Here is a 27847-nt window from a genome sequence, read left to right on the forward strand (position 1 = left end):
CAGTGGGGCCTGTACTAGAAGCTCTGGTGAGGCCTGGGACAGTCTACGGCCCTCTGGGCCTCAGTTTCCCATTTCCCAAGGCAGGGGCCACCCTGAGAGAGGCTGTAAGGGCCTCAGGGAGATTCACATTGACCAGCCTGAGGCTAGATTCACATTGACCAGCCTGAGGAGCACATTGTGCTCCCTTCTGGCACTGGGCTCAGGTCCCCATGGGAACTGGGCCTTCCTGCCTTGACAGGGCATGGTCACGCTGTGCCTTCTCCGGTCTGGTGGGTGCTGGCCATCGGGCACCAGCCCTGCACCTGCCACCCAGGCTGCTTCTCCACCTCCTGGAGCCTGCGGAAGGGGAAAACACACGCCCCTCCCTCCTCGGCTCCCGAGGTGGCAGGACCACCCCAACCAGTGATGCAGCCGGCCCAGCCCAGCCAGCTCTCTGACCTGGACCAGGCAAGTCTCTGAGCCAGTCTGGCCTCAGCTTCCCGACTCTGCAGAGCAAGTTATAGCCACGATTATTTTACTGCCATAAGGGACCCCGGCCTCTGCCTCCAAGATGGTACAAGCAGAGATGACTCCCATGGCACAGACATCAACTGTGCCTCACACCAGGGGTAAAGGGCACCGGGCTCAAATACCTGCCTGACGAATAACTGAAGGTTGCCTGAGAATTCCCAGGAACACTTTGCACAGAGGTTGAGAGCACAAGAAAAGCTCCAAACAAGGCTGGGCTAGAATGTCCTAGGCCCCAGGTTCTGTGCTGCCTCTCTCCAGGATCAGGGTTTGGACTCACACAACACTCTCCTCAACATGTTAGAATGCACATTCTTGGGCCCTGCCCCTGTGTCAGAAACTCAGGGTGGGCCTTTGATCTGAGTTTTAACAAGGCCTCCGCCAGGGTTCTGGTGCCACTCAAGTCTGAGAAACCATGACTTGAACAAATCCTTCATTTTTCAGATGATGAAACAGGCTCAGTGGGAAGGAACTCAGCTGAGGAAATCCTAGGAGTTCCAAGGCCAGCCCAGGCATCACCACCTCCAGGAAGCCGCCCTGGGTTAAACCCTAGACTGCTGACCATGTTGTTCCAAGTGACTAATTATTCCATTTCACGTCCTACTGCCTAGCCAGAGCCTGGCCCATTAACCACTTATGGGATAAAATAACAAAGGTGGGCTCCCCAAGCACCTTGGTACCCACAGCTGTTCTCCTGTGCACTTGCTGGCTCCCAAGGGACCCAAGCCCCGGCACCTTACCTGAAGCCCAAGCACCATGGGACAGCATCTGCAAGGTCACACAGTTCTAGGCTCAAAAGGTGACCCAACAGCAGTCAACTTGGTGAGCTGGGCCTCCTGACCCCTTCAGAGATGGGTTTTCTGAGCTGCTGGCCTCCCGTTGCAGAGGCAACAGACTGAAGGGGCCATGGGCAGGTACACTCAGACACCCCATGAACTCTCACAGCCCCTGCCAGATCCCCCACAGAGCAGGCCACTCTGTGTCCAGACTCCAGGGATACCCAGTGGTAGGGAGGCTACCTGGAGGCTGGGAGCCAGCAGGGACTCAGCCTGGGGACTTGGCTTCCTGGCTCTGCTCCCCAGGGGGTGGGCAAGCCTACCAGGACGTGGGTGCCAAGTTCGGTATTAGGCAATAGTCCTTAGCTACACCCTAGGGAGCCTCAGCCCTCACAGGGTATGGAAAGGTAAGGGAAAGATGCTCAGGGTGGAGTCACCTCCCCCGGGAGGGTGGGCCCAGGCCATGCATCCTGGGCAGCCTCTGGGCTGCCCTTCCCACCTGACCCTGGCTTACCATGCTGCTCCTCTCCCAAGGCTCCCTGCCTGCGTGGGGGCCTCAGTCCTCAGTGACCATGCCCCTCCTGGGACCAGCCAATGCAGACCCCAGCAGGCCACAGGAAGGAGCGGCCAGGAAGGCCCATCCCTTCAGCTGGGGCAGTGACCCTTCCTACAGCAGCTAGTCTCAGGCCCCCACAACTGGATTCCCCGACTGCACAAGATCCCACATTGGTCATTTTTAAGTAACATTAATATAAGTGTACATAAGTGCACAGAAAACATGCAGCCCCCACAACCACACTAACATAGAGTTTACTGTGAGGGAGCTGGGCAGCAACTCCATGCTACATCTTGGTAAACTATTTGGTAACTTTTCTAAATGTCATGTACATCTATTTTGTCACTTTTAAAGTAACTTTGCTTTAAATTTCTTGAATATAAACATGAGCAATTTTTCCTGAACACATCTCCTCAGGCAAGGGAAACAAAAGCAAAAATGAACAAATGGGATTACATCAAACTAAAAAGCTTCTGTACAGCAAAGGACACCATAAGCTTCTCCAAAGAAGAAATTCAGATGGCCAACAGGCACATGAAAAGATGCTCCACATTGTTAATTATCAGGGAAATGCAAATTAAAACCACAATGGGATATCACCTCACACCAGTCAGGATGGCCAACATCCAAAAGACAAGGAAAAACAAATGTTGGCTAGGATGTGGAGAAAGGGGAACCCGCCTACACTGCTGGTGGGAATGTAAATTAATTCAGCAGTTGTGGAAAGCAATATGGAGGTTCCTCAAAAACTCAAAATAGAAATACCATTTGACCCAGGAATTCCATTCCTAGAAACTTACCCTAAGAATGCAGCATCCCAGTTTCTAAAAGACATATGCACCCCTATGTTTATGACAGCACTATTTACAATAGCCAAGACATGGAAGCAACCTAAGTGTCCATCAGTAGATGAATGGATAAAGAAGAAGTGGTACAGATACACAATTAAATATTATTCAGCCATATAAAGAAAATAAATCCTACCATTTGCAATAACATGGATGGAGCTAGAGGATACTATGCTCAGTGAAATAAACCAGGCAGAGAAGGACAAGTACCAAATGATTTCCCTCATTTGTGGAATATAGCGATGAAGCAAAACTGAAGGAACAAAACAGCAGTAGACTCACAGACTCTAAGAAGTGACTAGTGGTTATCAAAGAGAAGGGGGTGGGGAGGAAGGGAGAAGGGGATTAAGAGGCATTATGATTAGCACACACAATATAGGTAGGTCACGGGGAAGGCAGTACAGCACAGAGAAGACAAGTAATGACTCTATAGCATCTTACTACACTGATGGACAGTGACTGCAGTGGGGTGCGGGGTGGGGACTTGATAATACGGGTGAATGCTGAAACCATGATGTTGCTTATGTGAAACCTTCATAAGATTGTATATCAATGATACCTTAATTAAAAAAAATAAAATGACTTTGCTTTTTAGTGCAAGCAGGCTGTTTTGAAATCAGCACTTTTTATAAAGAGCACATTAAAGAGGCTGGAGCGGGATGGAAGCACAGCCACCATCTGGCAAGCTACCTGAAAGGGCAGGTTTCCAGGAAGGGGCCCAGAATGCCCTCAGGGAGTGGGCAGAGCCCACAGGGGCCAAGTGGGACCAGCTGGCATCTACCCTGTGCTGGACCCACCCAGGGACGCTGCCTGGGACTGGGTCTCCCTGACCTGGAGTCTTGCCCATTGCCACTCCTCTGTGTACTGAACCCCTTCCTTGTCCCTACTCCACCCCTAGCAGAGCCCATCCCTGCCCAGGTACAGCACTGAGGGAGGGTCTCCAGGCTCAGTGCCAAATAGGAAGACATAGGCCCCTGAGTGGGTCTCCCTGGGCAGGAATTCAGAGCACCTTTGGTTTGAATCCCAGCCCTGCAACAGGCCAGCTCTTTGTTTTTGGATGAGTCCTACCAGCCTTGATTTCCTCAGCTATTAAACGGGGATGACGACAGGACCACCCTGCTGAGCCCTCCACCTGGTGCTTCCATGCCATCCCACCCAGCCCTGTGCTCCCTTCCGTTCCTGCTTGTGGGTCCTTTTCTTGCATCTCAGCAAGGCCTGTGTGCACTGCCCTCAGATGGTCCCACCTTGGGGAAGGGACACTGGGAGTGGAGCACCAGGCAATCTGGTGGGAGCACACATCAGGGGGGAAGAAGGGAGCAGCTGCAGGAAGACTGCGTACTTGGTGCCATCCCACAGGGACACTAAGGCTAGAGCTGAATCATCTCCCCCACCCTCACCACACCGCTACGAGAGCAGCCGTCACTCTGCACATGCTGCGGACAGGACAAGGTGCAGAGGGGCTGTGACTGCCCAGGGCAAAGCTGGGGTGCAGCCCGCCACATGGCAGCAAAGGCAGGGGGCTCGCACTCTGGGCTTTCTCTGGGCAGTCAGCCCCTCAGAGCCTCAATTTCCTCATCTGTGAAATGGGCACAGGAAAGCAACCAGAGCGGCTGGTGGGAGGACTAACAGGGCCCACTGCACAAGGTCCTGAGGGGCGACTCCCTCAGGTGCCCCTGCTCTGGCTCCAGCAGGACACAGCCACCTGGACTGCTATGGACACATGGCCCCGGAGAGCCAGACCTGAGCATCCAAGCCTCAGGTCAGGCCCGCTGGGGGGCTCGTGGGCAGTGTGCCTCATCCTGAGCACTCACTCTCCTCCAGGCTGGGATCCTCAACTAAAGCTTCGCTGCCCACAGCGTGGCCCCTGTGAGCGGCACCACCTGCGGATCATCTGGGGGTACAGCCCCTCCCTGCTTGGCCTTGGAGCGCATGAGCCTGCAGGTGAGGGGGGAGACCTCTCTCTGTGGCTGTCAGGCACCCCCGCCCCCGCCGTGTGTAGAGCCCCTTTGCCCAGCCCCCACCCAACACTGACTTGGCTGCCTGGGGACAGCACAGGGACTGTGGGTTCAGGCTGCCCAGGTGAAAACCGGAGCTGGATGTATAGGGACCCTCTCCTGCCTTGGCAGCTCCCAGCTGCCCCCAGGTCTGTTCAAGGCTGCAGACCTTCTGCGGAGCCCTGGAAGTTCCCTGGGGCCAGGCTGAGGGTCAGGAGGATAGAGCTGAGGTGGGTCAGCTTTCCACACCAACACCTGAGGCTGGTGCCCTACTGCCCCAAGTCAGCTGCAGCCAGCCTGGACAAAGCAGCAGCCCTTTGTAGGGAACAGGGTACAAAACTGCACCCAGCCTGCCTCCTGACTGCAGATCCTGCCCTGCAGGCAGGAAGGCAAGCACCTTCTAATTATGGATGCACTCAGCTCTTGCAGAAGCAGAGGGAAGTGAGTCACTGCCTCCTGGAAGCCAGGCCTGTGGGTATCCCACCTCCCACACAGGCTGGATGGGTGCCAGGCCAGGGCAGGCCCAGGCCAGGCCCCCAGGTGCAGGAGGGAAGGGTCCCCAGCCAGCTCCAGACACAGTTGGCTCCGAGCTCCAAGGAAGCAGCCATGTGCCAGGGCTTGCCCGTTTCCTACATGAATGGTGTGAGGCCCTATGCCCAAGACGGCCTCCCACAGAATGTAGGCTTTCCACTCCCACTACCCTGGGACCCCCACAGCTCTGATGGAGGCTCAGGTCCTCCTAGGAAGGGACACAGGGCAGCAAGGGAGGACAGGGGCCTTGAATTGGGAGGGGCCGTGGCCTGCCCCATCCGTGGGCTCTCTGGAGCCCATGGGCTTCTTGGGCTCTGATGCCCAGCTCCTTGCTCCCAACTCAAACTCTGCCCTCCTGGACACATTTGGGAAAAGGGAGACAGGACTCAATGAACATTCATTCCTCCACCCTGGGGTGTCTGCACAAAGCACACTTCTCAGCTTCAGAGGGAGTAAGGGAGGAGTGGTGGGGGTGGCACAAGGGATAACTGGGTGGCCTCCAACACAGCCAGCTCTGCCTCAGCTGACAGTGGTGATAACAGCCCAGGGAGGGGACAGTGTCCTGCACAGCAGGACAGGAACAGTGTCAGGCCTCAGCAACTCTGAAGGGGAGCAACTGTCTTGGGCAGATTCCCAGGGCAGTCAGAGTTGGTCAGAAGGATTCTTTCTAGATCCTGGAGTCTGCAATTCTGTAAATTTCTGAGAAACCAACTCCTGAATTAAACAGTTAAAGTACAACAAGATTAGTCAAAAGAAAGCTTATCTCAGCTTCTCCATTTCTCAGACATGACCCTCTGAGCATTGGATGAAGGCTGAGGCCTTCACCCTGAACACATGGATAAAGTACACATTGCCAGACGTTCTGCATATGATTCTGGGAACTGATGAGCCCCCAAAAGGCCATCCATGCATGGCAAGTTAAGATTCCCAGCTTCCTGGAAATCAGGGCCTATCCTGCATGAGTCCCCAGGGATCAGCCAGAAGGTAGAGGAGGGGCACCAGTCAGCCCCCTGCCTCTGCCAGGCTTTGCAAGGGTGCTTCTTTTGGAGGCAGCACGTGGGCTTCTATTTTTTAACCTACTCAACAAAAATGAATACTATTTTTAGCTCAGCAAGCTGCAGGGCATCACAATTAGTAACTGAAAATTACACCTCTTGCCAGTCTCCCCTCTGTTGGCTGGAGGAGAGAGAGAGTGCTTTTGGAGGGAGCTGGGTGACAGCCCTGTACCCCGGCCCTGGTGGGGCACTTAAACAACAAGGCAGCCTTTGGCAGAGATTTCAGGAGTGCATTCATGGAGTTGTCTTCGGTTTCATCGTTGTTCCAGAAAAATCCAGACATGGTGGGAGCAGGGCAGCAGGGCAGGACCTCCATCTGCACTCAGAGACCACAACTGGAGAGAGAACCATGTTGGGTGCTTGGACCAGGGCCACCAACACACAAGGTGAGCTCTGCCAGGGATCACTGGGCAGCCCAGGCTGGGCCTCCTGACTCCATCAGTAGAATGGACCCAATCACCCTTCAAGGGCTACCTGGTTCTCTGAAATCATTTGCACTGAGGTCAGGTAGGAGCTGGGGTGTTCCACAGAACCCTCCTGCTGTCCACCCATGCACCCAATCATCAGTCACAAATGTTAACAAGTACCTGCCCAGACCCCAATGGAGCCCCACCAATGAAGGAACAGGGCTCTCTGTGCCCCACAGAGCAGGCTGTGGCTGGCATGCACCATGACTACACAGAAACGGATGCAATTCGGTAAGTTAGGGGTGGATCCGGGCTCTGGAAGCAGGACAAGAAGGTCCTGAGTGTGGGGGCAGGGCAGACGGTAACGCCAAAGGAGTGGACGGAATGGCCCCTAAGGAGGTGAGATATGAGCAGCCTTGAAGGTGATTACTGGAAAAGGAAGAGCCCTGTGAGCAGCGGGAAGGGCTGCGGCCAAGGCCTTAGTGCCCCCAGACCTGTGGGCCTTCCATCCCACTTATTCTCGGGATCCGTTTTCCCTGGAGCACTCCCTGCCTGCTCACTCACTCCTGAACAAGTACTTCCAGACAGTCCTGGGAAACCTGGGTCTGCTCGGGTGCCTCCTCCTTCCTCCAGCCCCGTCCCCATTCAGGTCTCGAGGAGCTTCACAGCCCCGCCCCCAGCCCAGCTGCGGTGGACCTAGCAGATGTGGGCAGGGCCTCGGTGGGCGGAGCCTTGTGGGCGGGATGCGCTCCCTGCACCCCGTCCTGCATCTGCGCGGGCCTCAGGGAGATGGGGACCTCCTCCTGCGGGCTGCCGGCCGGCAGTGCCCCTTACTTGCGGCCCTCCTGGGAAATGGCAGGGACCCCTTCCGGGGCAGTCTGGGGATAGGAATAGACTTAGGGAGCCCCGACTCCACACAGCAGGGAACTCTAAGCAGGAGGTGGCCGGTCAGACCAAATTGGTTAATGAAACGCTTGTGTAAATGCATCCCTCTGCACACATACTTAGCAGGATTCCTTGTGCAAATGCACACCTTTCGGTAAGCTTTAGTGAGTGCTTTGCGTAGTGGGGATGCTGACCTATCTCTGGACCCTCTCTAGTCACACGACCTGAGAGAGAGGGGTACTCCTGCCAGGAGGCCATCAAGACACTGAAAGTGGCCTCGACTGAAACACTGTTCATGAAATTATAACTGAATCTACCAGTTGGGGGTAAGGGTAAGTAGAAAGCTGGAGGTCCAGTGGGTGGGCTGAGGGATCCCCCTCACCTGCTGGCTCAGCCACCATAGGGAGGGTGAAGTGAGGGCCTCACACCGGGTGCAGCCACCCTGTACGCACTAGTGGCCAGAGGCTGGGGGCCTCCCTTCTGCAGCAGGGCACGTGGCAGGAATAAGGCCTCACACCCCAGGCAGGACAGGTCAGGGAGCAAGGCACCTGTGCCTGCTTGGTGCCCCCAACATCCCACTTAATCCCTGTCCTATGATCCTGCTGTTTCCCAAGTAGGCTCACAGACCAGAAAATGCAGCAAAAGCCAGGAGGGCCAGTGGACAGGCTACTTCACGTGGGCCTCCTGAGTCCCGTACCAGTGCAGGGCACCAGAGAAGGGGAAAAGGCCTAGAGAGGGCACTGCCTCCTGGATCCCACTGACAGCCAGGGAGCCTAGGGTCAGGGCCAGCTGTAGGGGTGGGGTTTGGAGGCCGGCTGGGATGAGGGTGGGGTGGGTCTGAGGGACACGGTGACATGGGGCACAGGAAGGCCTCCCCTCTGGGGTCCTCCCTGTCCCCATGTCTCTAATACCCCTGCCATGGTAAGCTCAGTGTTTCTGCCCACCACACACTCACACTCACACACACACACACACACACACACACAAACATCCCTCCGCCTCCCACCTGGGACCTGAGTTTTGTGCAGCCAGGGCTGCAGTCCCCCAGGGTGAGTAAGAACTGTTTAAGAGAGTCTGTGGCTTAGCTCACTATTATTTTCAGAGATAGCAGTGGGTGTAAGAGGTTCCAGGAGTCAAGACCTCATAAGCCAGACGTTGCCCCTGCTCTCAGGGTAGCTCTAGGCCTGTCCTATTGCTCAGCTGCCCAGATTCTGGGCCACTGGGAAGTGTAGCCCTGCTGCCCATCCACCTCCGGCTCCTCCACCCCAGGGATGGAAGGTCCCTCTCCCAATGACCCACAACAACAGAAGGGTACAAGCAGCCACTAGCCTGAACTCAAGACATTCCTAAGGCAGGAAGCTTCTTCCTGGGGGCTGTCTCCAAACCCAGTGCTCAGATCTTACTGACTTTGAGCTGAAATGTGTCTCCCTTAAGCTCCAAAGAACTCTGGTCCTGTCTGCTAGGGCCACATCCCACAGATAGCTGGGCTCTTGCTTCAAGCATAACCTGGGGGCCAGCAGGCTGGCAGTGAGACCTGGCCACCCCTTGAGCTGGGAGCCAGAGCTCTCCTCTGCAAAGGACACTTCCAGCACCTGTTGCACAGGTGGTAATGAGCATGCAGTGAAGCCACCCTGCTCAGGACATGCTCAGTACCTGTGGGCCTGGGTGGAATCAGAACTGCAGGACGCTAATGGGCCCTTGTCCTGAAGGTTACCTGTTGCCTTCCTACACACAGATTACGGGGGCTGGTGCTTCCCCTCTCCCTGATCCCACCTCTGGGGCCCCTCTCACCTCCCCATACCAGGACAGTGGGCCCTTCCAGAAGACAGGCAGGAAGTGGAGCGGAGCTGCCTCCTGCTTCCAGGCAGGCAGATCCATTGACCTGGGTGCACTGCCCCATCATGGCATGTGGAGCTTAGGGCTGGCTCTAGCCCAGGGTGCTGCTTGGCCCCTGCCCAGGGTGAAGAGTGGCAGGTGTGACACACCTCTTTAGTCCTCACCCCTCCACCCTCTGCACCTCCATGGACTTTCCAGCAGGGGAGTCCTTGGGACATGGCTGGCCCCATCTCTGCAGGTAAGGCCATAGGGGCACCCTGCAGCTCCCGCCTCTCCATCCTTCCAGCCCCGTGGGCATCGGGGGCTAGAAGGCAAGGAGTGATGTTTCGCATAAACCAAGCTTCAAGCAATCATGTTCACAAAAGCCATAGGGAAAGCCTTGCTTACCTTTGTGTGTACCTCTGGGCCACCAGGGCAGCCCTGGGGCCTGGCAGAGGGCTACAGGCCAACACCAGCCAGGGGGCTGTTGCCATGGGAACCAGAGCACAGTAGCACCTCGCTAGGCACCTTTTCCACAGAGGCCTGGCCCAGGAGTGACGTTGATAATTAAAGCTTTGTTATAGATGCATGATTCATTTTTTTCCTTCTGAATTCCTTCAACCAAATACTATTTGAATTGACTAAAGGAATCTTGCCATCTCCTCTCTACAAACCTAAATACAAATTCTGCCAAGACCAGGATTTTCCCTCTTCTATTTTTCCTCGTCCTTTTCTCCTTTTCTGTCCAGTCAGCTTCTTCTGGTGGCTGTTCAGGGGACAACATGTCATTGTCCACCAATAACCATTCCATTATTGAGTGCTGAGAGGCCCAAGGACAGAGCAGGCAGGATTTCAGAGAATCCTGCCCTTTCCCAGCAAGGCAGCAGCTGGCATGCTGGCCTCCCACCCAGGGCCCTATGGCTGGTGGGTTGGGGGGGATGCCCCACCCCTTCACCTGTGGCCTCCTTCCCTCTTGGGCTGATTCCATCAGATTCCACTGGGGTCACCAGGGCACCCTTGCATGTCGGCAGACAACTCCTGGCAGCTGATCTGGGTGCAGGCTTGGATGGGAGAGTGCAAACAGATAAACTTTGAAGGCTTTCCTGTCATTTCTGGGAGTCCCTTCAAGGTTCCCCGGAGGAGGGGGGCTTGTGGCAGGGTGCAGATCCCCACCTCAACTGAAATGGCTCTTCTGGGACCCCCTTACTATGTGGGACATTCATGTGAGACTGCAACTAATCAGTCTGATGCAGTCCCTAGTAACCCACCACCCTCAGCAGGTAGGAGGACCCCAGGTCCCACGGGGAGTGTCCTACCCAGGCTTTCCCCATGCCATGAGCCTCAGGGCATGGCCATGATGGAGCCAGACAATAAGGGGGCTGTGCCAGAGCTGAGGGTCCTTGAGAGGCAGAGGGCTGGCTTCCTGGGGCAGATGCGTAGGGCGGGGACAGGCTTTGGCTCAGGCCTTTCCAGGAGTGGGTGTCAGCCTCCAGCCCCCAAGGCTGCCTGGGGTTGCTGGGAGATGGAAAAAAGAATGTACATCTCTTTTATTTTCAAATGACATCTAATTAGGCTGAGCAACGATTTTCCTTTGTGTTTAAAAACAAATAAAAATCAATTTCCTTTGCTTGAATTGTCATCCTCCTGGCAGTCGCCCAGCATGGCGCCCCTGGGACCTGCTGCACTGTGGGAGGATTACTGCAGCAGCTGTGTGTAGAGGATGGGGATGCCCCCACTCTCTGCTCCTGCTGGGCCTGGAGAGCCATGGCCTTGTCTAGTGGCCACAGCCTCTCAGAAACAGGACCAGGACACATGTCTTAACTTCCAACAAAATTGTCTGTCACTCCTTGTGCCACTCCCTGTCCACAAGCAACTTACCTGCCACATGCCCTGTGTCCCCTGGCCCCGAGGGCTTGCAAGCAAGTTTCTAGAACCTAGCCAGCTCCCGGGGCACCAGCAGCATAGCTGCCTGTCGCCCCCAGGATGTCCCACTTCCCCACACGCTGCCCCAACAAGCTGCCCACATGCAAGCTGCCATCCTGTTTTCCAGATAAAGGAACAAGGGCCCAAAGGGACAAAGTCATCAGCCCTAGGTCTTACAGCTTCAAAGTGGAGGAGATGGGATTCAAATCCTAGTGAGTATGACTACCACGATCTGACGTGAAACCCAGGACCATAGCGCAGCCTTAGAAGAAGGGAGAGCAGGTGCAAAGCAAAGACAGGTAAAAGCCAGCCAGGACTCCTGTGAGATGCACAAGGCCTGGCCCAGAAGGAGCCACCTGTTTAAAGTGTGCAGAGCAGGACCAGTGAGCAGAGCACTGCAGTGGGAAGAGGGGGCTGGGCTAGGGTCTGAGGGCCAGACATGCATGCATGTGCCCCCAAGGGCCCCATTTAGGACAGCCAGATTCAGGCCTCCCTGCAACCTCACTACCAAAGAATGACATCCACAGAGGGCTTTCCACCTACTGGGCATCCTGCACAGCCCCACAGTGCCTTCCAAGGCATATTGTTCCCTTTCCAGAGGAGGTGCAGCTCAGAAGACTGTGGACAGCCGGAGGCCACATGGCTCAGCAGAGCAGAGCTGGAAGCCAGCCCAGGTTTCTCTCCTGCAGTCTGGTTCTTCCTGCTGAGGGTTGAACATGAAAGGCAAACTTCTGAGAACTCGCCTGCCCTACTGTGCCCAGAAAATGGGCCGGGTGCTCAAGCACAATGCAGCGAGAACCTCTTCACGGACCAGTCAGATAAGTAGAGTGACCCACAACTAGAACTTCCTACAGTCCCTGACAAGTGGTAGATCCCCATAGATGAGTGGTAGAAAGGAATGAAATTACTGCAGTGCATTCTCTAGAAATGGGGGAGTGGAAACACAAAGAGACAAATACATGAAATACCATGCCCTGAAAACAGAAAGGCATATTCTTCTATCCAGAATATTCATTCACATTGTTCATACATCATATCACCAGTGAAACCTGGATAGAGTCCCCAAACAGAAGTGTACAGGTGACAGAATAATGTAGATTAGCTGGATATTCATAAACAAAAGGTGGACAAAAAAAATTGACCCACCTGAAAAAAAAACTTCCCTAAATCATATTCATGATAACAAGCAATCAAAACTCCAATTACAAACACTTTGGAAAAATAATCCTTATAAGAAAACTCCTTATGAAATTTGACATGGTCAAAGCTGTACTCAGAGAAAAATTCAGACTTCAATATACTTTAAATAAACAAGAAAAAACAAAAACGAGTGAACTAAGCACTTGATTCAAAAAGCCAAAAAGAGCTTCTAAGCAATACAGACCTACAACAAAGCAAACTGGAAGAAAGAGAAACGAAAAGATAAGTTAGTGGATTTAATGATGGAAAGAATAGAACTTGCTGATTAAATTCAACATAAATTTGAAAATACAAATTAAAAAGATAAAACTCTGAAAATTCTAAAAAGTCAAACCTCTGGCAATTCTAATAAAAACAAAGAAGGAGGTTGGCAGAGAGGGAAAGAAGAAAAGAGGAAGAGACTAAATGCAAAAACACAGCTATTAGGAATGTAAAAAGTAATCTGATCACAGACATGGAGAAGAAACTTTAAAAGAATAGACTATAAATCTGTGCTAAAAGGTCTGAAAGCATTTTGAACTGGGATTTTATGTAGAAAACATAAATAACCAAAATAGACAAAAACGTTTAGGACCCCAAAAGACCTATAACCATAGTACAAATTGAGTAAGCTATCAACCAACTGAACCTCAGGGAAAAATAAAACCAAGTGCTGGCTGAGCCAGTTTCCAAAATGAATTATTTCAAGCCTTGGAGAATAAAATATTATATGATATTTAAACTATTTCAACTACACAATTCATATTGAAAACCTTTCCTATTCACTTTATGAAGCTAACATAACCATGATGTATAAATGTGACAAATATGTTCCCTAATAGAAAAGTATGGATATATTCTGGCCTATGAATATAGATGAAAAATATCCTAACATACCAGCAGCATTTAAAAGCACAATGGAGCCTGACCCAGTGGGATTTATTCCAGAAACATGAGGATGATTTAGATCAGAGAAGCTAAGAAGTCAACACATTAATAGGTCCAAGGAGGAAAGAAATTTGATGATTTTGCTAGATATACAACAGCCTTCGATGAAACTGAGTATCTATTCTTGGTGTACACTCTTGGCAATTAATGCAGGAATGGAGTGTACTGTTCATGAGGAAGAACGTCTATTTGAAATTTAGGGCCAATTTCAGACTTCACAGGAAAACATTACAGGCCTTCTCATTAAATGAAGATCAAGCCAAGGACAACTATTATATAATGCTTCTTTGTGCCTTTAAAAATACACAGTAAGAAAATAAATAAACGATACATTAGAAATAAAGAAATAGAACGTTCCTTATGTGCAGGTAATATGAATTATTTCTTGGGTTTTCCAGGAAGCCAAACTAAAAATCTGTTCAAACTAATAAGAGACTATAATTACCAATTACCTAACATATATTTTAAAAAATCAATAGTTTACCTATCTATCTCCCCTAGGTACAGCAGTCCCCAGCCCCAAAGACATCCCCCCTCAGCCCATGTAGAGCAGGCGCCCTGAGGTCGGCTCCAGCGGCAGTAGGGGGAGGGATGTGTGTGACAGGAGCCTGGATGTGTGGGTCCCTGGGACCACCAGGCTGTGCAGATCTCCCAGCCACTGGCCAGAGCCACACTGTCCGCAGCAGTCCTGCTCTGCTGCCAAGGTCAGCCACACGGCCTGCAGCCCCTTTCCTGGCCACATGACCAGGACACGGACCCATTCCAGCGTCTGGGCCGGGCACTGCCAGTTTCCGGCCTCCTCCAGGAACCTGCCATCCCTCTTCTGAGGAGCTGCCTTGGCTCTGGTGCCTGCAGGGAAGCCAGTCCCTGGGGTCGGCCAGCCCCAGAATGAATGTCAGCTCCCCAGGCTCCTGGAGCTGCAGCAGCCTTAGACCTCAGGCCTAGGCTTCTGCTTGTGTCACTGGAACAGCGACCTCGTGAGGGTAAAAGGAGACCCTGGAGCTGACTTAAATGTCCTGTAACTCACACTCTCCGGTGCCACCACGGACAGGGGGCGGCTCTCATGGCAGCCACAGTGACATTTGGGAAATGCTATGGGCTTGGCCCCAGCCAGGCTGGCAGGTGTGAGGGGGACAGTGAGGGTGGGGTTATTCCTCTGGAGGCTGAGACACAGAGCAGTGGGTTTGCCAGAGAAACCCCACTGGCAAACTGGTGACACCTGACCACAGGGCCAGAGCCCTTGGGATCCACAGGGGCTCCAGAGGGGAGAGAAGCTGGTGCCTTCCTCCTCCAGAGACCCTGGCACATCGTCCATATGCTCCCACTGGACTGCTCACCCAAAGGCCCCTCAGCCTGTCTGCCTCAGGATTCCCTCTTGTCCTGGAACCCCCAGGGACCAGCTAGCCCAGAACCTAGCAGAGTAAAGGCATCCTGGCCTGGGAACCAGTTCTGATTCCTGACCTCCTAGCTGAACACAGGCAAGCCATGGCCCTTGCTGGGTACAGTCTCCACATGTGTAAAACAAAGAAGCAGGACTAGGCAGTCTCTATGGGCTATTTCCAGTCCTCGTATTTGTTCTTTCCCTTACTGTTTCAGTCAACAAACATCCACAAGGCCCTGTTGACCTGTGCCGCACACTTGAAAATAGAAGAGCCCAGGGACCTCAGTGTCTGCCAGGAGACACAGATGTAACCCCAAGGTGCAGTGTGAGCAATGCAGCATCAGGGGTCAGTGCTGGGTGCTAAGGAGGCATGAGAGTAGGGGAACTAACTCTGTAGGGAGAAGTCAGGGAGGGCTGCCTAATGGAGGTGATTTTAAGGTGAGCATCCGAGAACGACCAAGGGTTTTCTGGTGGATTAGAAGGAAGAGCGAGGTGGCTAACACCACAGTCCCACCAGAGCCAGCCCGCCTCTGCTCACTCACCAGCAGCTCCCCTGGAGGGTGAGGCCCAAGGAGCTCCGAGGAGTGGCACAGGCAGCTTCACAAGTACCTCAGCTCTGTCTCAGGCCACTTCACTCCTGAGTCAAATCCTACCCATCCCAAAGCCAGTGTGTGACTCCTCCAAGTGACCCTTCCAGACTGCACAGCCCCCAGAGACTACATCACTGTGATCCCTGTGCTTGGTGGGGAGCAACCCACCCTTGGGGCTACCCTAGCACTCCTGTGCCGGGTCAGCCTCCAACACACACAGTAGCCAAGGCGACACAAGATGCTGCAGCCACCTCAGCTTACTCTGCTTGCCCTGGTGGACTCACATGAAGGTCCCCCACCAGCAGGCAGTCCCAGCAAGACAGGGTGTGGTTCCTGGAGCAAGCTGGGCCCAAGGCCTGGCTGTCCAGAGCCAGCAGGTACCAAAGTAAGCAGTATGGCCAGGGGGCAGCAAGGGGCCCACAGGATGGAGCAAGCTGGGGCCCCATATTAGCACTCCAGCCAGACCTCTCCCTGACCTCTAGACTGCCCACCCCACCTAGGCAGCATCTACCTGAGGGTGTCAAATGTCCAGGGCCCTGCACACTCACCTGCATCCTTTCCCTTCCTGGAACTGGCCTACCTCCGTGCCATCTCTGCCACCAGCAAAGCCTCTCATTTTACCTCCAGAGTATATCTGAAACAGGCCTGCTCTGCTCCTCCAGCTGCTCCCTTCCTTGTCTGAGCCCCTGGGCCACTGCACTGGCTCCACTCTCTTCCTCCCCTCCCTCTGCTCCAGTCTGGCCCCTGGACAGAAGTGACTTCCTCTTCAAAGCCCTTTCTTGGTATGGCCTCCCCTCCTAATGTCACTGATCTCCTTTCTCCCCTCTGTCAGGGCATCAAACACATGCCTCCCCCACCCACCCCACCCAAGTACAAACAGCACCCCCTCGCAGGAAGCCAGTGTAACGTGTAGGTCCCCTGCTGGCCAGGCTGAGCAGAATTGTCATTACTGTTCTTAGTGAAACTGAGTGGAGCCATGTGACCCATCTGGCTTAAGAACGTCAACTAGAAGTGTTATGTGGCACTCTGAACTGGGGTATTAAAATGCTAGTGCAGGTGTCTCTCTCCCCTCTGTCAGGGGACTTGTCAGCCCAGGGCCCTGGGTGAGGAATGCTTGGAGCATGGCCCAGCCAACCTGGGGTGGGCACATGAGTGGCAGTTACACGGTATTGCTGTAAGTCACTGGGTTTGGGGAGTTGTTTTCTTACTGTGGATAACCTAAACTATCCTGACCCATGCACTCTTAATATGTTCTGGTCCTCTTTCCAGCTTTACTTCTTCTCTTTAGCACTTACCACCATGTAACATTCCATGTTTTATTGACTGTGCTTTTTTTCCTGCCTCCCTGGCTAGAAGGTGAGCTCCATGAAACTGAATCCACAGAGCCTGCACACAGCAAGTGCTCAAGACATGTATGCTGCATAAGTGAATGAATGAAGGAACAAATGAGTCCTGCTTCTTTGGCACAGCCAGGCCCTCGTCTGCACCCACAATTTGCCCTGGGCCTGAGGTCCCAGGTCTGTGCCAGTCAGCAACATGCTGAGGGGGCTTGGAGCAGCCGCAGCACCCTGCCTCTGAACCACACTGCCTGTCCATCTCAAGGGGAGCATTTTAACAGGCATGGAAATGCAATACTGCCTCATGCTCAGGATTAATTCCAGGACGAGTTCTCAGCATGCCTTCAGGTAGCTAGGAAGTTGCACCTTACCTGGGAGCCCACAGTCCTTGCAGCCCCAACCTGGAGGGCCACTCTCAAGTGTACAAGCATTTGTGGGCCCACAGGGCACAATCTTGTGCCCATACACACTTCCCCCTCCCTCGCTCACACACATCCCATATATACACATGCCCTCATTTTCACATACTCTCAACTCCTACCCACACATCACATAGGCACATACACACCTCCCACGTGCCCACTTCATCACATACCTCCCCCTCTCCCCACACCTCCTCCAGGGCAAACAGGTGGTTCTGTGCCCCTCAAGGCTGGGAAAGGATCCAGGGTGGTCTGGCTCTTCCCAGCCTGACTGCCGATCCAAGGGCAGCCACCCTCCTGCCAGCCCTGCCGCTGGGGCTGCTGACTCCTGCCTCCCAGGGTCTGATCACCCCACAGGGGCCCTACCGGGTTTGCAGGTGCCACTCAGCCATAGATGATCACTGGTGTAAGCAGGCCATTCCAGGAAGAGCAGTGGAGGCCTGAGCGCCCACCGGCTCTGAGCCCTGGGCGCCGCCCACCTGGCCCCAGGCGGCCGCAGTGGGCAGTGGGGGACACGAAGAGGTTGTGCTTCCCAAGGACAGGCTCCCTCCCTCCCGTTCGGGATGATCGCACTCCCTACGGGAGGATCAACACCTATTCCGGAGCTCGGCAGCGCAGGAAGCCCCAACCCCGGGCTCTGGCTGCAACCAAGGGGCTGCCCTGTGAGTGCGCCCACTCCGCTGCCTCCGCGCCCCGCTGCCGCGCACCTGCCACGCGCCGCAGCTCTACCTCGGACTCCAGAAACATGCTGGCTGCCCAGTCCCTGCAACTGTCCCGGGCGCCACAGGCGCCCCGCGTGAGGCCGCGCTCCTCCCTGAGCGCCGACGAAGATCGCGCCCGGCGGCGTCCACGGATCTCCCGGCACCTCCCCACCCGGCCGCAGCCTCCCGCGGGGCGGGGCGGAGCCTGGGCGGGGCGGGGCGAGAACCGGACGGGAGGGAGCAGGAGGGGGCCGGGAGGGAGCCGGGAGGGGGTCGCGGCGGGGCCGGACGCACCGGCTGGGAGCTGAGTTCGGGTCGCCAGGAGCTCAAAGGCTGTGGCAGGGCGTCGGTTTGGGGGCGCCCTGTGGGTCGGGGCTCGGCGCCGAGGGCAAGGCCGGGTTGGAGAGACTCGCTGGCCGAGAGCCCCCGGCCCCTACTCCCGGGAGCTTCTCCCAGACCCGCCTGCACCCACGAGCTGCGGCAGGAGCTCTGCCCGCGCTGGGGTTGCCAACTACCCTGTCGGGGCACTCCCTCCACACCGCGGCTCCAGCATTTCTTTGGGTGAACGTGGGGCACGGCAGCTGCTCTGTGGCGGGACTAGGCTGAGACAGAGAGGGCATCGTCCCAACCTGGGACGCGCCCCGAAGAAATCCCATCGGCACAGGTCTTGCTGCAGCTCTCCGCTGCGGCTGCGGCCCCGGCCCGGGCTCCGAAAATTTGAATGGAAGAGGTGAAAGGCACCGACAGCGTCCTCTCGGGGAGGTGGGGGACCATAGAGCCCGGGCTGCGGTGGAGGAGGGAGCTGCGCTGGCTCCTGCAGCAGATACCGCTGAGAAGAACGGACATCCTCTGGACAGGGAGGAGCAGGGGTGCCCAGCGAGGGGCTGAAACAGCCCAGGAAAGCTCATGAGCCAGCCCAGGCCGGGATGCACAGAGGTGCCCTGTCTGTGCCTAGCCTTGTCCCAGGAGGTCCACCCGTCTGCCCAGCAGTCTTGTCTGTTCCCACCCCTTCTCGTCTGTCTGCTCTCTTGCCAGTAGCAAGATTAGCCACCAGGCTGAGTCTTGGTGGGCAGTTATTTCTATCTTGAGGAATGAGAGGCGTGCTGGGTCCATTCACCAGCCTTCCCCAGAGGATGCAGGAGCTTGGAGACAGGCCTCCCTTCCTTAGAGCTTGGCCCACCCCTCCCCACACTTTCTCTACTAGGACTGGAACCCTGCTCTCACTACTCTGGAGTCTGCCCTGGGAGCTACAGTCCCTGGGGGTATGAGGGGGACACACCAGGCAGAAATGGCCAGGGAGGCAGACACTGGTGACTCATCACATCCCCCATCCTGCTTTCATACTGTCCTCTCCTGCTGCTTCTGCATCTTATTTCAGGCCAGCTGGAGGGTGCAGAGTTCACAGTGGCCTCTGGAACTGACTTGTGGCACCAGGACCAGCCAAGGCCCTTGGGTCTTGAGCCTGCCTAGCCACCCCACTCCCTCAGACAGCTCCAGAGCATCCAGAGAGATGAGGGCTGGGGTCTTGCCCTGGGAAAGCCTGCCAGGCACCTACCCATAGTCCTCAGGCCTATCCCAGCCCTGTGGGACATCTGGCCCTAATGTGGCCACAGCAGTGTTTCAAGCAGTTTGTGGACAGTTATCCTTGCTGTCACTGCACCCAGAGCAAGCCTTCTCTGCCTCTCTAGATGTGACAGCCCAGAGGAGGCAGTTGAGCTGACTGCAGCCTCACAGCGCCTTCCTGTGTGGTCACAGAGCTGTTCCCCACACACGCTCACCCATAGATTTCACAAAGCATCCCAGGACCTCCATAAGGTAGATGCGTCTCCCAGAAGGAAGGAGGGCCCCTCTGCCTGTTGTCTCTGTAGCAGGAATGTCTTTGCACACACGGATGACACGCTCTCCTCTGCTCACAGGTGTGACCTCAGCATTCATGTGTGTATCTCAACTGTATCTACATCCTTCCTGGTGCTTGAGGTGGGGGGATGGGCACACCAGGGCTGACCCCTGCTGAGCTGTTCCCCTGCTAGAAGCTATGGGTGGGGCTAGGCACAGGGAGCAAGGTCCTGCAGGGAGCACTTGTGGTGACTGACACAGGAATCCCTTACCTCGCCAGAGTCAGCTGTAGAAAGTGGAGAATGAACCTTCTGCGGTATGGCCAGGAGCTTCTGGAAAGATGAGGCACATAGGAAGGGATACCCCAGACTGTGTGGGCTGGACATAGGGCCAGGAACAGTTTGACCATCCCTTGGCCAAGAGAGGACACTTGGAGGATGGGAGATCAAACAGCAGGGAAGCCCAGTTCTGGGATGACAACGGCCCTGGACATCCTCATTAGTGCAGACACCTGGGACACACGGGAAACTGGGACTGGCGGCTGGACCTACTGCAAGGGGCTCCTGGCTACTGTCTCTCCTTCCACCCACACCCCCTCAACACAGCAGCCAGGGACTGTCCTGCCCCTTCTCTGCCCAAAACCTGGGAGGAATGAAAGCCAGAGCTCTGTGGCCCTCCAGCTGACTGCCCCTCATCTGAGACCTCTGGCCTCCCGCTCTCCCCTGGCTCTGCACCAGCCCCTGAAGGCCCCACCCACCCGCTGCTTTCCCTCTGGGTCCCCACCAACATGTCACCTCCTCAGTGACATATTCATAGTGTTAACCTCACTCCAGCACTTCCTCTCCCACAGAACTTTCCTCCTCACGGTTACTGCAGTGGAACATATTCTTTCTACTTAGATGAGCCCCCCAGGGAGATCTGAGCTCTGTGAGTGCAGCATGGGGTCTCTGCTGTGTTCCCAGCTCTGCTCCAGTGACTTTGACACATTTTCCCATGGAGGCACTCGACACCTGCCTGTTGAATAAATGTGTGTGTGTGTGTGTGTGTGTGTGTGTGTGTGTGTGTGTGTGTGTGTGTGTGCATGCAGGCAGATGTACCTTTAGATGTCTATTTCCAGCATGGACCTATGGTCCAGGATACATAAAGAACTCAGACAAATCAAAAAAGAAAACTCAGTTTTTTTTGAAATGGGCAAAAGACTTGAAGAGGCACTTTGCAAAAGAGGATATCCAAAGGGTGATGAACAAGAAACAGCACCCAGCTTCATTAGTCACCAGAGGAAGGGAAATGAAAACCACAGCACGATACTGCCGCACACCCACAGAATGGCTAATATGAATATGCAGAAAATGCCAAGTGCTGATGAGGACACGGCACAGAGGAAACTCCTGGCCAAGGGGGTAGAGCCACATGGGAAGACAGTCCCATAGTGCCCAGGATAGCTGAGAAACTCCTCCCCAGGGGTAGTGTGCTCACACCAGAGGACACATGTGCATGTCTGTGGCAGCAGGCCTCGCGATGGCTCAGACCACAGCATGCTGTGCTGTGGCCACCCAGCAGAGCAATGAGAGCAGGTATCATCCGCTTGAAAAACCACTGAGCTGCACATGCTTATGACTCATGCACATTTGCGTATGTACATACACCTCAGAACAATTTATGTTTAAAAAATAAAGAGAGAAAAAAAAAACAAGAAATAACACCCCAGGCAGCTCACCTGAGCACCAAGAGCCTTCCAAGTCTGCTGTGGGCCACACCGGGAGAAATGACTTGAAGGAAAGAGCATTTTAGGGACACTGGGAGCCTTGGCCTCCCTCTCCTCATCCCCCCAAGACCAAAGGCCCTCTCTGGTGAAAATACCTGCTCCCTCCTTTAAAAAGGCACAGTCTGCAAGGTCTTAGTTTTAGAAGATGGAAAGTGGCCTAAGGAGGGGTTACTGACCTTGCAGAAGAGAGGAAGCTGGAACCCAAGTGCCCCCACTAGGGTGCTGACGAGGATTGCAACAAAGACTTTAGCAGAAGCTAAGACCCCAGAGGCTCAGGTTTCAGGGTGGGGAGAAGGCCAGGCTGCCAGCAGGCCTGGGTGAGTCTGCATGGCACCCAGGATTGGACCTCGAGGGTGAGTAAGCAGATGACCGCAGGGCTCTGTTTCCTGCACGGACTCCCCTCCCCACATCAGCCTGCTGAGGCCTCCACCCCTCCGCAGCCTCATCACCCTGCAGCTGGACAGGCGGAGCTTCAGCCAAGCCCTGAGTGGGACAGGTGAGGTATGCATCCCTGAATTATTGTTTCCTGGGTGTGAAGCAGGTTTGTGATGCCCGACTCACTGGGCAGTTGGAAAAACATGAAGCAAAATGAACCAAGCACCTGGCAAGTTTAGTTCTACTTCTGAGTATCTAGTTCTGAGGGCTCATGGACACAGAAGCTGTGTGCCTGCCCTGGGGGGGCGGCGTGGGCTGCCTGCACTCAGCAACAGTCTACTGAAGCCTTTCCTAGGAGTGCTTCACAGGAATCCATGGGACATGTGTGGCCAGAGGGTTGGTCGACTCTCCTGGAGTGGCACTCACACCCAAGCACACTCCATGGCAGGTGTGCCAGACACCCAGGGCAGAGGGTGCCAGTTCTCTGTTTCAACAGTTGAGAATTTAATGGCTGGTGACCCTGTCCCCAAGGGACCTGGGCCAGTTGGGAGTTTTGATGCCCACTGGAGAACCCACATAGGCCTCTGCATTTTCCTAACACAGTCCCATCAATACTCCCTTTCGGAGAATAACACTCTAAGAAAATGAATCATTAATGATTTTAGGCACCACAGGAGCAAAAAGTATTGGGGTGTAGAACTGGGAGGAGACACAGACCCTTCTGATGCCCTCCTATCACAGAGGTAACCACTCTGTCTAAATCAGCGACCGCAGTTGGGCAGGAACCTCCACAGCCTGTCTGCCCTTTGACTCAGCTCTCCTTTTCGCCCTGACATATCAGCAGATTAAGGGAGAGCTGCCCCCACCTGTCGGCATGTAGCTGGGTGGGTAACCGGCACTAACTAGCCACGCAGACTGCTCATGCACTGGGGCTCTGCCATCACTCTGCCATCAACAGGCTAGGAGCCAAGCAGGTGCACTTCCTACTTCACCACCACCCAGAGACAAACCACTCTCCTGGACAGATGGACTCTGTTCCCCAAGGCCAGAGGAGTGCCAGCTGGAGGTCACATGCCTTCAGAGGAGCCGGCCTCAGGGTGAGGGGCTGGAGGCCCAGAACAGTGTTCAGACTTGCTCCAGGCCCACAAAGGAAGGAGACGCAAATATGGGACTGGCCTGTCTCCTGGGAATCTGTGGCCTCAGGCCAGCATGCCCCAAGGGTACCATGGTCCCAGGGCTGCAGGAGAGCAGGGTTTGGGGAGCAACACTGAGTGAGCACTGGGTTCTCCACAGAGCTTCTCAGCATCTTGCAGATCCAAGCAGGGCTGGAAATCCCTCCAGTCCTTACCATGCTTTTGTGAGAATTAGATAAAAAGCCCCCAGGCCCCGCTGGCAAGCAGCAGCCTGCTGGCTCCCTGCCCACTCATCCCTCTGCTGGGCTTCCTTGTGTGGGGCTGCCATGTTCTCAAGGGAACACCAGGCAAGTGTGTCTCAAAGGTATTTGGCCACAGAACTACTTTCTTCCAAGTGTTCCATGAGACCCTGCAGTAGCTGAGGGGGGCCTCCTAATGTCCTTCATGCTGGCCAGCCCCTCTGCCCCACTCCCCGCTTCACAGGGGGTGGTGGTAGGGGGTGGTCAGGGCTGCCCTGCTCAGCGGTCCCCTGGAGAGGGCAGCCTGCTTCTCGCACTCCAGGAGCACAACTCACCAGCCAAACCTTCAAATGCACAGCTCTTCTCATCAGCTGAGGACCAGCATCTCCATCTGTACACATGTGCTCCTTCGGGAAATGTGTTAAGGTGCCACAGAGGATTTGTAATGTCTTTTCACACGAGGCTCCCAAAATCCATCCATCTGCTTCCACCTCCTGGAAGCCAAGAGGTGTCTTGAAGCTCTTCCTGGGGTCACGTTCTGGAGCTGCTCTGGGCTGGCTCCGCTGGCCAGGGGTCCACAACCTGCCTCCCCATTCAGGACTCAGCAGCACCGTGGAGCTGTCACAGATGCAGGGGCAGGAGGAAATGGGGGAACCCTGGATTAGGGGCCTTCCTCCAAACAGGAGCTCTCAGACCTGACCAAATGCCCCTGACCTTGCTAGAAAGGTGCAGCAGGGTCCCATCCTCAACATCCTGCCTTGGCAGCTGCAGGTGCTGCTCTGGGAGATGGCATCAGAATGCAGATTGGAGACTGGGCCATGGCACTGATGGGCAGCCCATCAAACATGCAGAGGGGACAGTGAGGAGCCATTCAGGGAGACGAGGGTGGGGACACAGGGCATGGGGGCAGTCACCAGGGCATCCTCAGGGCAGAGGGCCCAGTGAGGCCCACGGCAGCTGCAGGGCTGGAGGATGAGCCGGAGGTCAGTAGAAGGCTGCTGGCAGGTAACTTCCCCAGAGATAAAGTAAGTCAGGAAGTAAACCAGGCACCCAGAAAGAGCCTAGTGAAGTATCTGTGGGGGAGTGAAGGCAGGAAGCATGAAGGGAAAGATGAGGGAGACCCTTTCCCACACAAAGCCCTCAGCACCCACCTGTCACCTGTGCTACCTGGAGAATAGACCAGTGCACAGCGGGACAAGGACAGGGTGGATGTCCTTGCACAGCCTGGAGAGCCTCCACCTCACAGCCTGGAGGGGGGAAGCTTCCTGCAAGTAGAGAAGCTGGAAAGGCCCATCAACAAGGGGCCATTGCTTCACGGCAACAAAAAGTCCTGAGTCATCCTTTTTATCTGTGACTCTGCCAAATGTGTGCTAAAGGTAATACCAAGAGTTAGCAGTGCAAGGGAGGAGGCCAGTGTCCCTGATAGGAACAGGAGAGAAATGGACAACAGAGTGGTTTCCCTGAGGCACCTCACAGGAGAACAGCCACTCCTTGGCAGCAGCCATGGTTTAAAGTACAACACATCTGCATGTGTGTGTATGTGCACATGGGACCTTATGTGGTGCACATGTATGTGTGTGAGAGTATTTGCATGTGATTGCTTTGTACACAAGTGTGTGTGTGTCATGCATGCACACACACACGTGTGCAGGTGCCTGCGTGCATCCATGTGCACGTGTATGCCTACTGGGCAGACTGGCCCATGCACAGAAAGGCTAACCAGGGCCTCTGCCTGTGCTGACCTCTGCCCTCCTCAGGCCCCCTTTTGCTCTTCTTTTCCTCACTATCTCGATCATGCATGAATAGCTCTGTCATCAGCATCACACAATGCATACTTTTTTTCTAACACCGGGTCTTAAGGTTTTAGTGCTCCTGAGGATGCGTGGTGGGAGGCAGTGCTGGACAGCCCACAGGGGGCCGGTCCTTGAGCCCAGTCACAGGCTCCTGAAGAAGGGAGACCTGCTTCTGCCAGCAGGGGTGCAACAAGAGAAGGAGGGCCCCCAGGGCATATGGGGCAGCAGGGAGTGTCAGAGAAGCCTGAGGACCCTCCTGGTTGGGTGTCAGGAAAGACTGCATCAGACAGCATGGCTGCAATGGGAGCATTACCCTCCAGACACCTGGGTCCTCAGAGGCAGCCTCTCCGCTCTGTGTCACATGGATCCAGAAGGCACACCAGGAACGTGTTCTGGTATGCCTTCCCAGCACTCATCGCTTCTCTCCCTACACCTCGCTAGCTTCCTCCAGCTGACAGACCAGAAGGCCCTATGTGGGACACACTGCTGGAGCTGATTGGCAGCAGGCAAGTGGATCCCTGAGCCAGCCTGACAGATGGCCTCTTCCCTGCACAGGCTGGCTTTTATTGTCTTGGGAATATGTCCTCCACATCCAAGACTTACGTTATTTCCCACCCTCCAAACTATCCTTCTCCTTCCTCCTCTGCACCCAGTACCTTTCAGGTCCTCCCTGTTACCTCCTCCAAGAAGCCCTCCTGACCCTTGGAGCATCCTCAAGGGCTTCACCTTGGACTGCCAACCCACTCATGATGTGCATCCTCATCTTCCTCCCCCCACCTCTCAAGGAGGGCTAGTGGCTCCCTGGAGTGCCTCACTGTGAGGATTAGAGCTGTCTGGGCTCCATGAATTGACTATTCTGTGTTAGATTAGTGATGTGAGGGTGCAGAGGAATGAAGCAGAAGGCCCTGGGTCTGCAGCCCTCTTTCAGCTCCTCATTGGAGGGTTTGTCAACAACTGGCTGGTAATTTGCATTCCTAACTAGACTATTCAGTCATTCATTTTTTAAAATGAACATTTAACATGTGCCAAGTTCTCAAAGACATGGTTCCTGTTCTCAGGGTTTATGAACCCTCCCTCTCAGGAAGGTCAAATGGTAAACAAGCAAACAAAGGAATAAAATACAACTGGTGGTAAGAAAGGAAATAGTATAGAACCTGTGGGTCAGAGGAGCCTCTGTGGGCAGGTGGGCCTGGAGCTGAGATTGCGATGCTGGGTTGGAGCCAGCCTGTAAAGGTGCCAGGAAGAGTGTACCAGGTGGGGGCTTGGCAAGCACAAAGGCCCCGAGGCTGGAAGGAGCTTGGCACAATCAAGACCCAGAAACACTAGGGTAGGGGCCTATAGTGAGGGTGCCTGGACACATAGGGCTGTCCTGGGAATTCCCCAGCAGCAGAGTGGCTGAGTTGGTGTCTAGAGGGTTAGAGAGAGGAGTGCTCCCTGGGAGGCTTTCACCTTCGAGTCCTGAGCAGTTCTAGAGCAGCTGGGGTATCAGCTTTAACCCTTTGGGGCTGACTGGACAGTAGCTATTCCCAACTGGATGGAAGCACTTCACTGTTTTAGACCATCCTAGCCACAGTGGGCAGGGCTGGCCACTCGCCAGAATAACAATAGTCCAGAATCCATAAACAGTCCCTCCTAAGATGAAAGGATTCAGTGCCTGCCCAGCGACTGTGGAGCAGGCCCCAGCACAGGTCACTGTGTAGCACAGGGATCTGTGTGCAGGTAGTGGACCAGCACGTCTGTGGGCCTCAGTTTCCCCATCTGAACTGGAGATCTGATCCTTTCAAATGAAGTTCTGAGGCTTCCAGGCAGTGAGGTGGAGCTGGCAGTGCAGGCTGGTAGGGTGAGCAGGGCTGGTTGAGATGCCTGGGGCCAGCGCCCTCCCACCACACCCTCCTTGCATTCTCGTGGTCTCCTGGTCTCTGTGTAGAAAGGACTCAGCTGCGCTGTTGCCACCCCATCCACCACTGGCTCTTGGTCACTGGGGCCATGTGCCGTTGGTGTGGACAGAACACACCCAGGCCCATGCAGGGTCCCCACACATCTGTGCACCCCTCACCTCTGGTCCCAATGGGCAGCACTCATGGATCCAAGCCAAATCCCCCTTTGCTGCCTGCTGGTGTCTGCAGTGTCCTGGCCCAGCATCCACTGCTGCCCTCACTGTTAGTGCAACTGGCCCAGCCCTCCAAGGGGAGCGCATGGTGCTACCTACACCTCCTATGCCCTCTCTGCCCTGTTTCCCTGCCTGTAGTGGGACTGGGCCAGGTGAAGGCTGTCACCTGCTCTGTGAGTACCCACAGGTCAGCCAGGTAGGGGCTATCCTGGGCATCAGTCCTGGTGAGGCCAGTGTCACTGAGAGACCCTGGGCCCCATGCCCTCCCTGCTCTGTGGGGGAGGGCCCAGGAAGCCAGAAAGCAGTGGGATCACTGTAAAGTGCTGTGCCCCATCACAAACACGTCTACTCAGGTTGTCCCAGGAATCAGGAAGACCCAGGGGGACCTGTGACCTCCTAGGAATTCTCCAAAGAAGGTGTTGTGGGGCTGGGTCAGGGACCACCTGCCCTCTCCTCTCCACAAGGTTACCTGGCTACTGTTTACAGTTCTTGGGAGAGGCTCTGCCAGAGAACTCACATTTGTATTTGGGGTCCCCTGATGAGTGTGTACATGCATGTCGGGGATCAGGGAGGCAGATCCTGTGGGGGAAAGCGTCAGGACCAGCCTGGCCTGGGCTCTCCTCCTCCTTAACTGCAACTCCCAGGGGCCCTACCCCCACCCAGCCCTGCAAGAGTCCTTGGGAACCCCTCACATGCACAGCCTCCAGCCACCAAGACATTTCTGCAAGCACACGTGTCCCA

The 27847-nt window shown here is 55.0% G+C and overlaps 1 protein-coding gene across 4 annotated transcripts in view; it reads right to left on the reverse strand.

The window, feature by feature from the left end:
* RASGEF1A (RasGEF domain family member 1A) overlaps nt 1-27847 on the reverse strand; it is a 77155-nt gene that overhangs the window by 12145 nt on the left and 37163 nt on the right. Inside the window, exon 2 of one of the 4 annotated variants that reach the window (XM_037003079.2) lies at nt 23539-23821. The exons of 1 other annotated variant lie outside the window; for it this stretch is intronic. In XM_037003079.2, coding sequence (XP_036858974.2) covers nt 23539-23604 — 66 coding nt within the window. In that variant the 5' untranslated portion in view covers nt 23605-23821. Of the gene's footprint in view, nt 1-17861; nt 18036-23538; nt 23822-27847 lie in introns of those variants that run through there. 2 more of the 4 variants (XM_017677706.3, XM_017677707.3) reach the window with 2 other exon arrangements.

The sequence above is a fragment of the Manis javanica genome, chromosome 7 (assembly GCF_040802235.1).
Source record: "Manis javanica isolate MJ-LG chromosome 7, MJ_LKY, whole genome shotgun sequence".
NCBI lineage: Eukaryota > Metazoa > Chordata > Mammalia > Pholidota > Manidae > Manis > Manis javanica.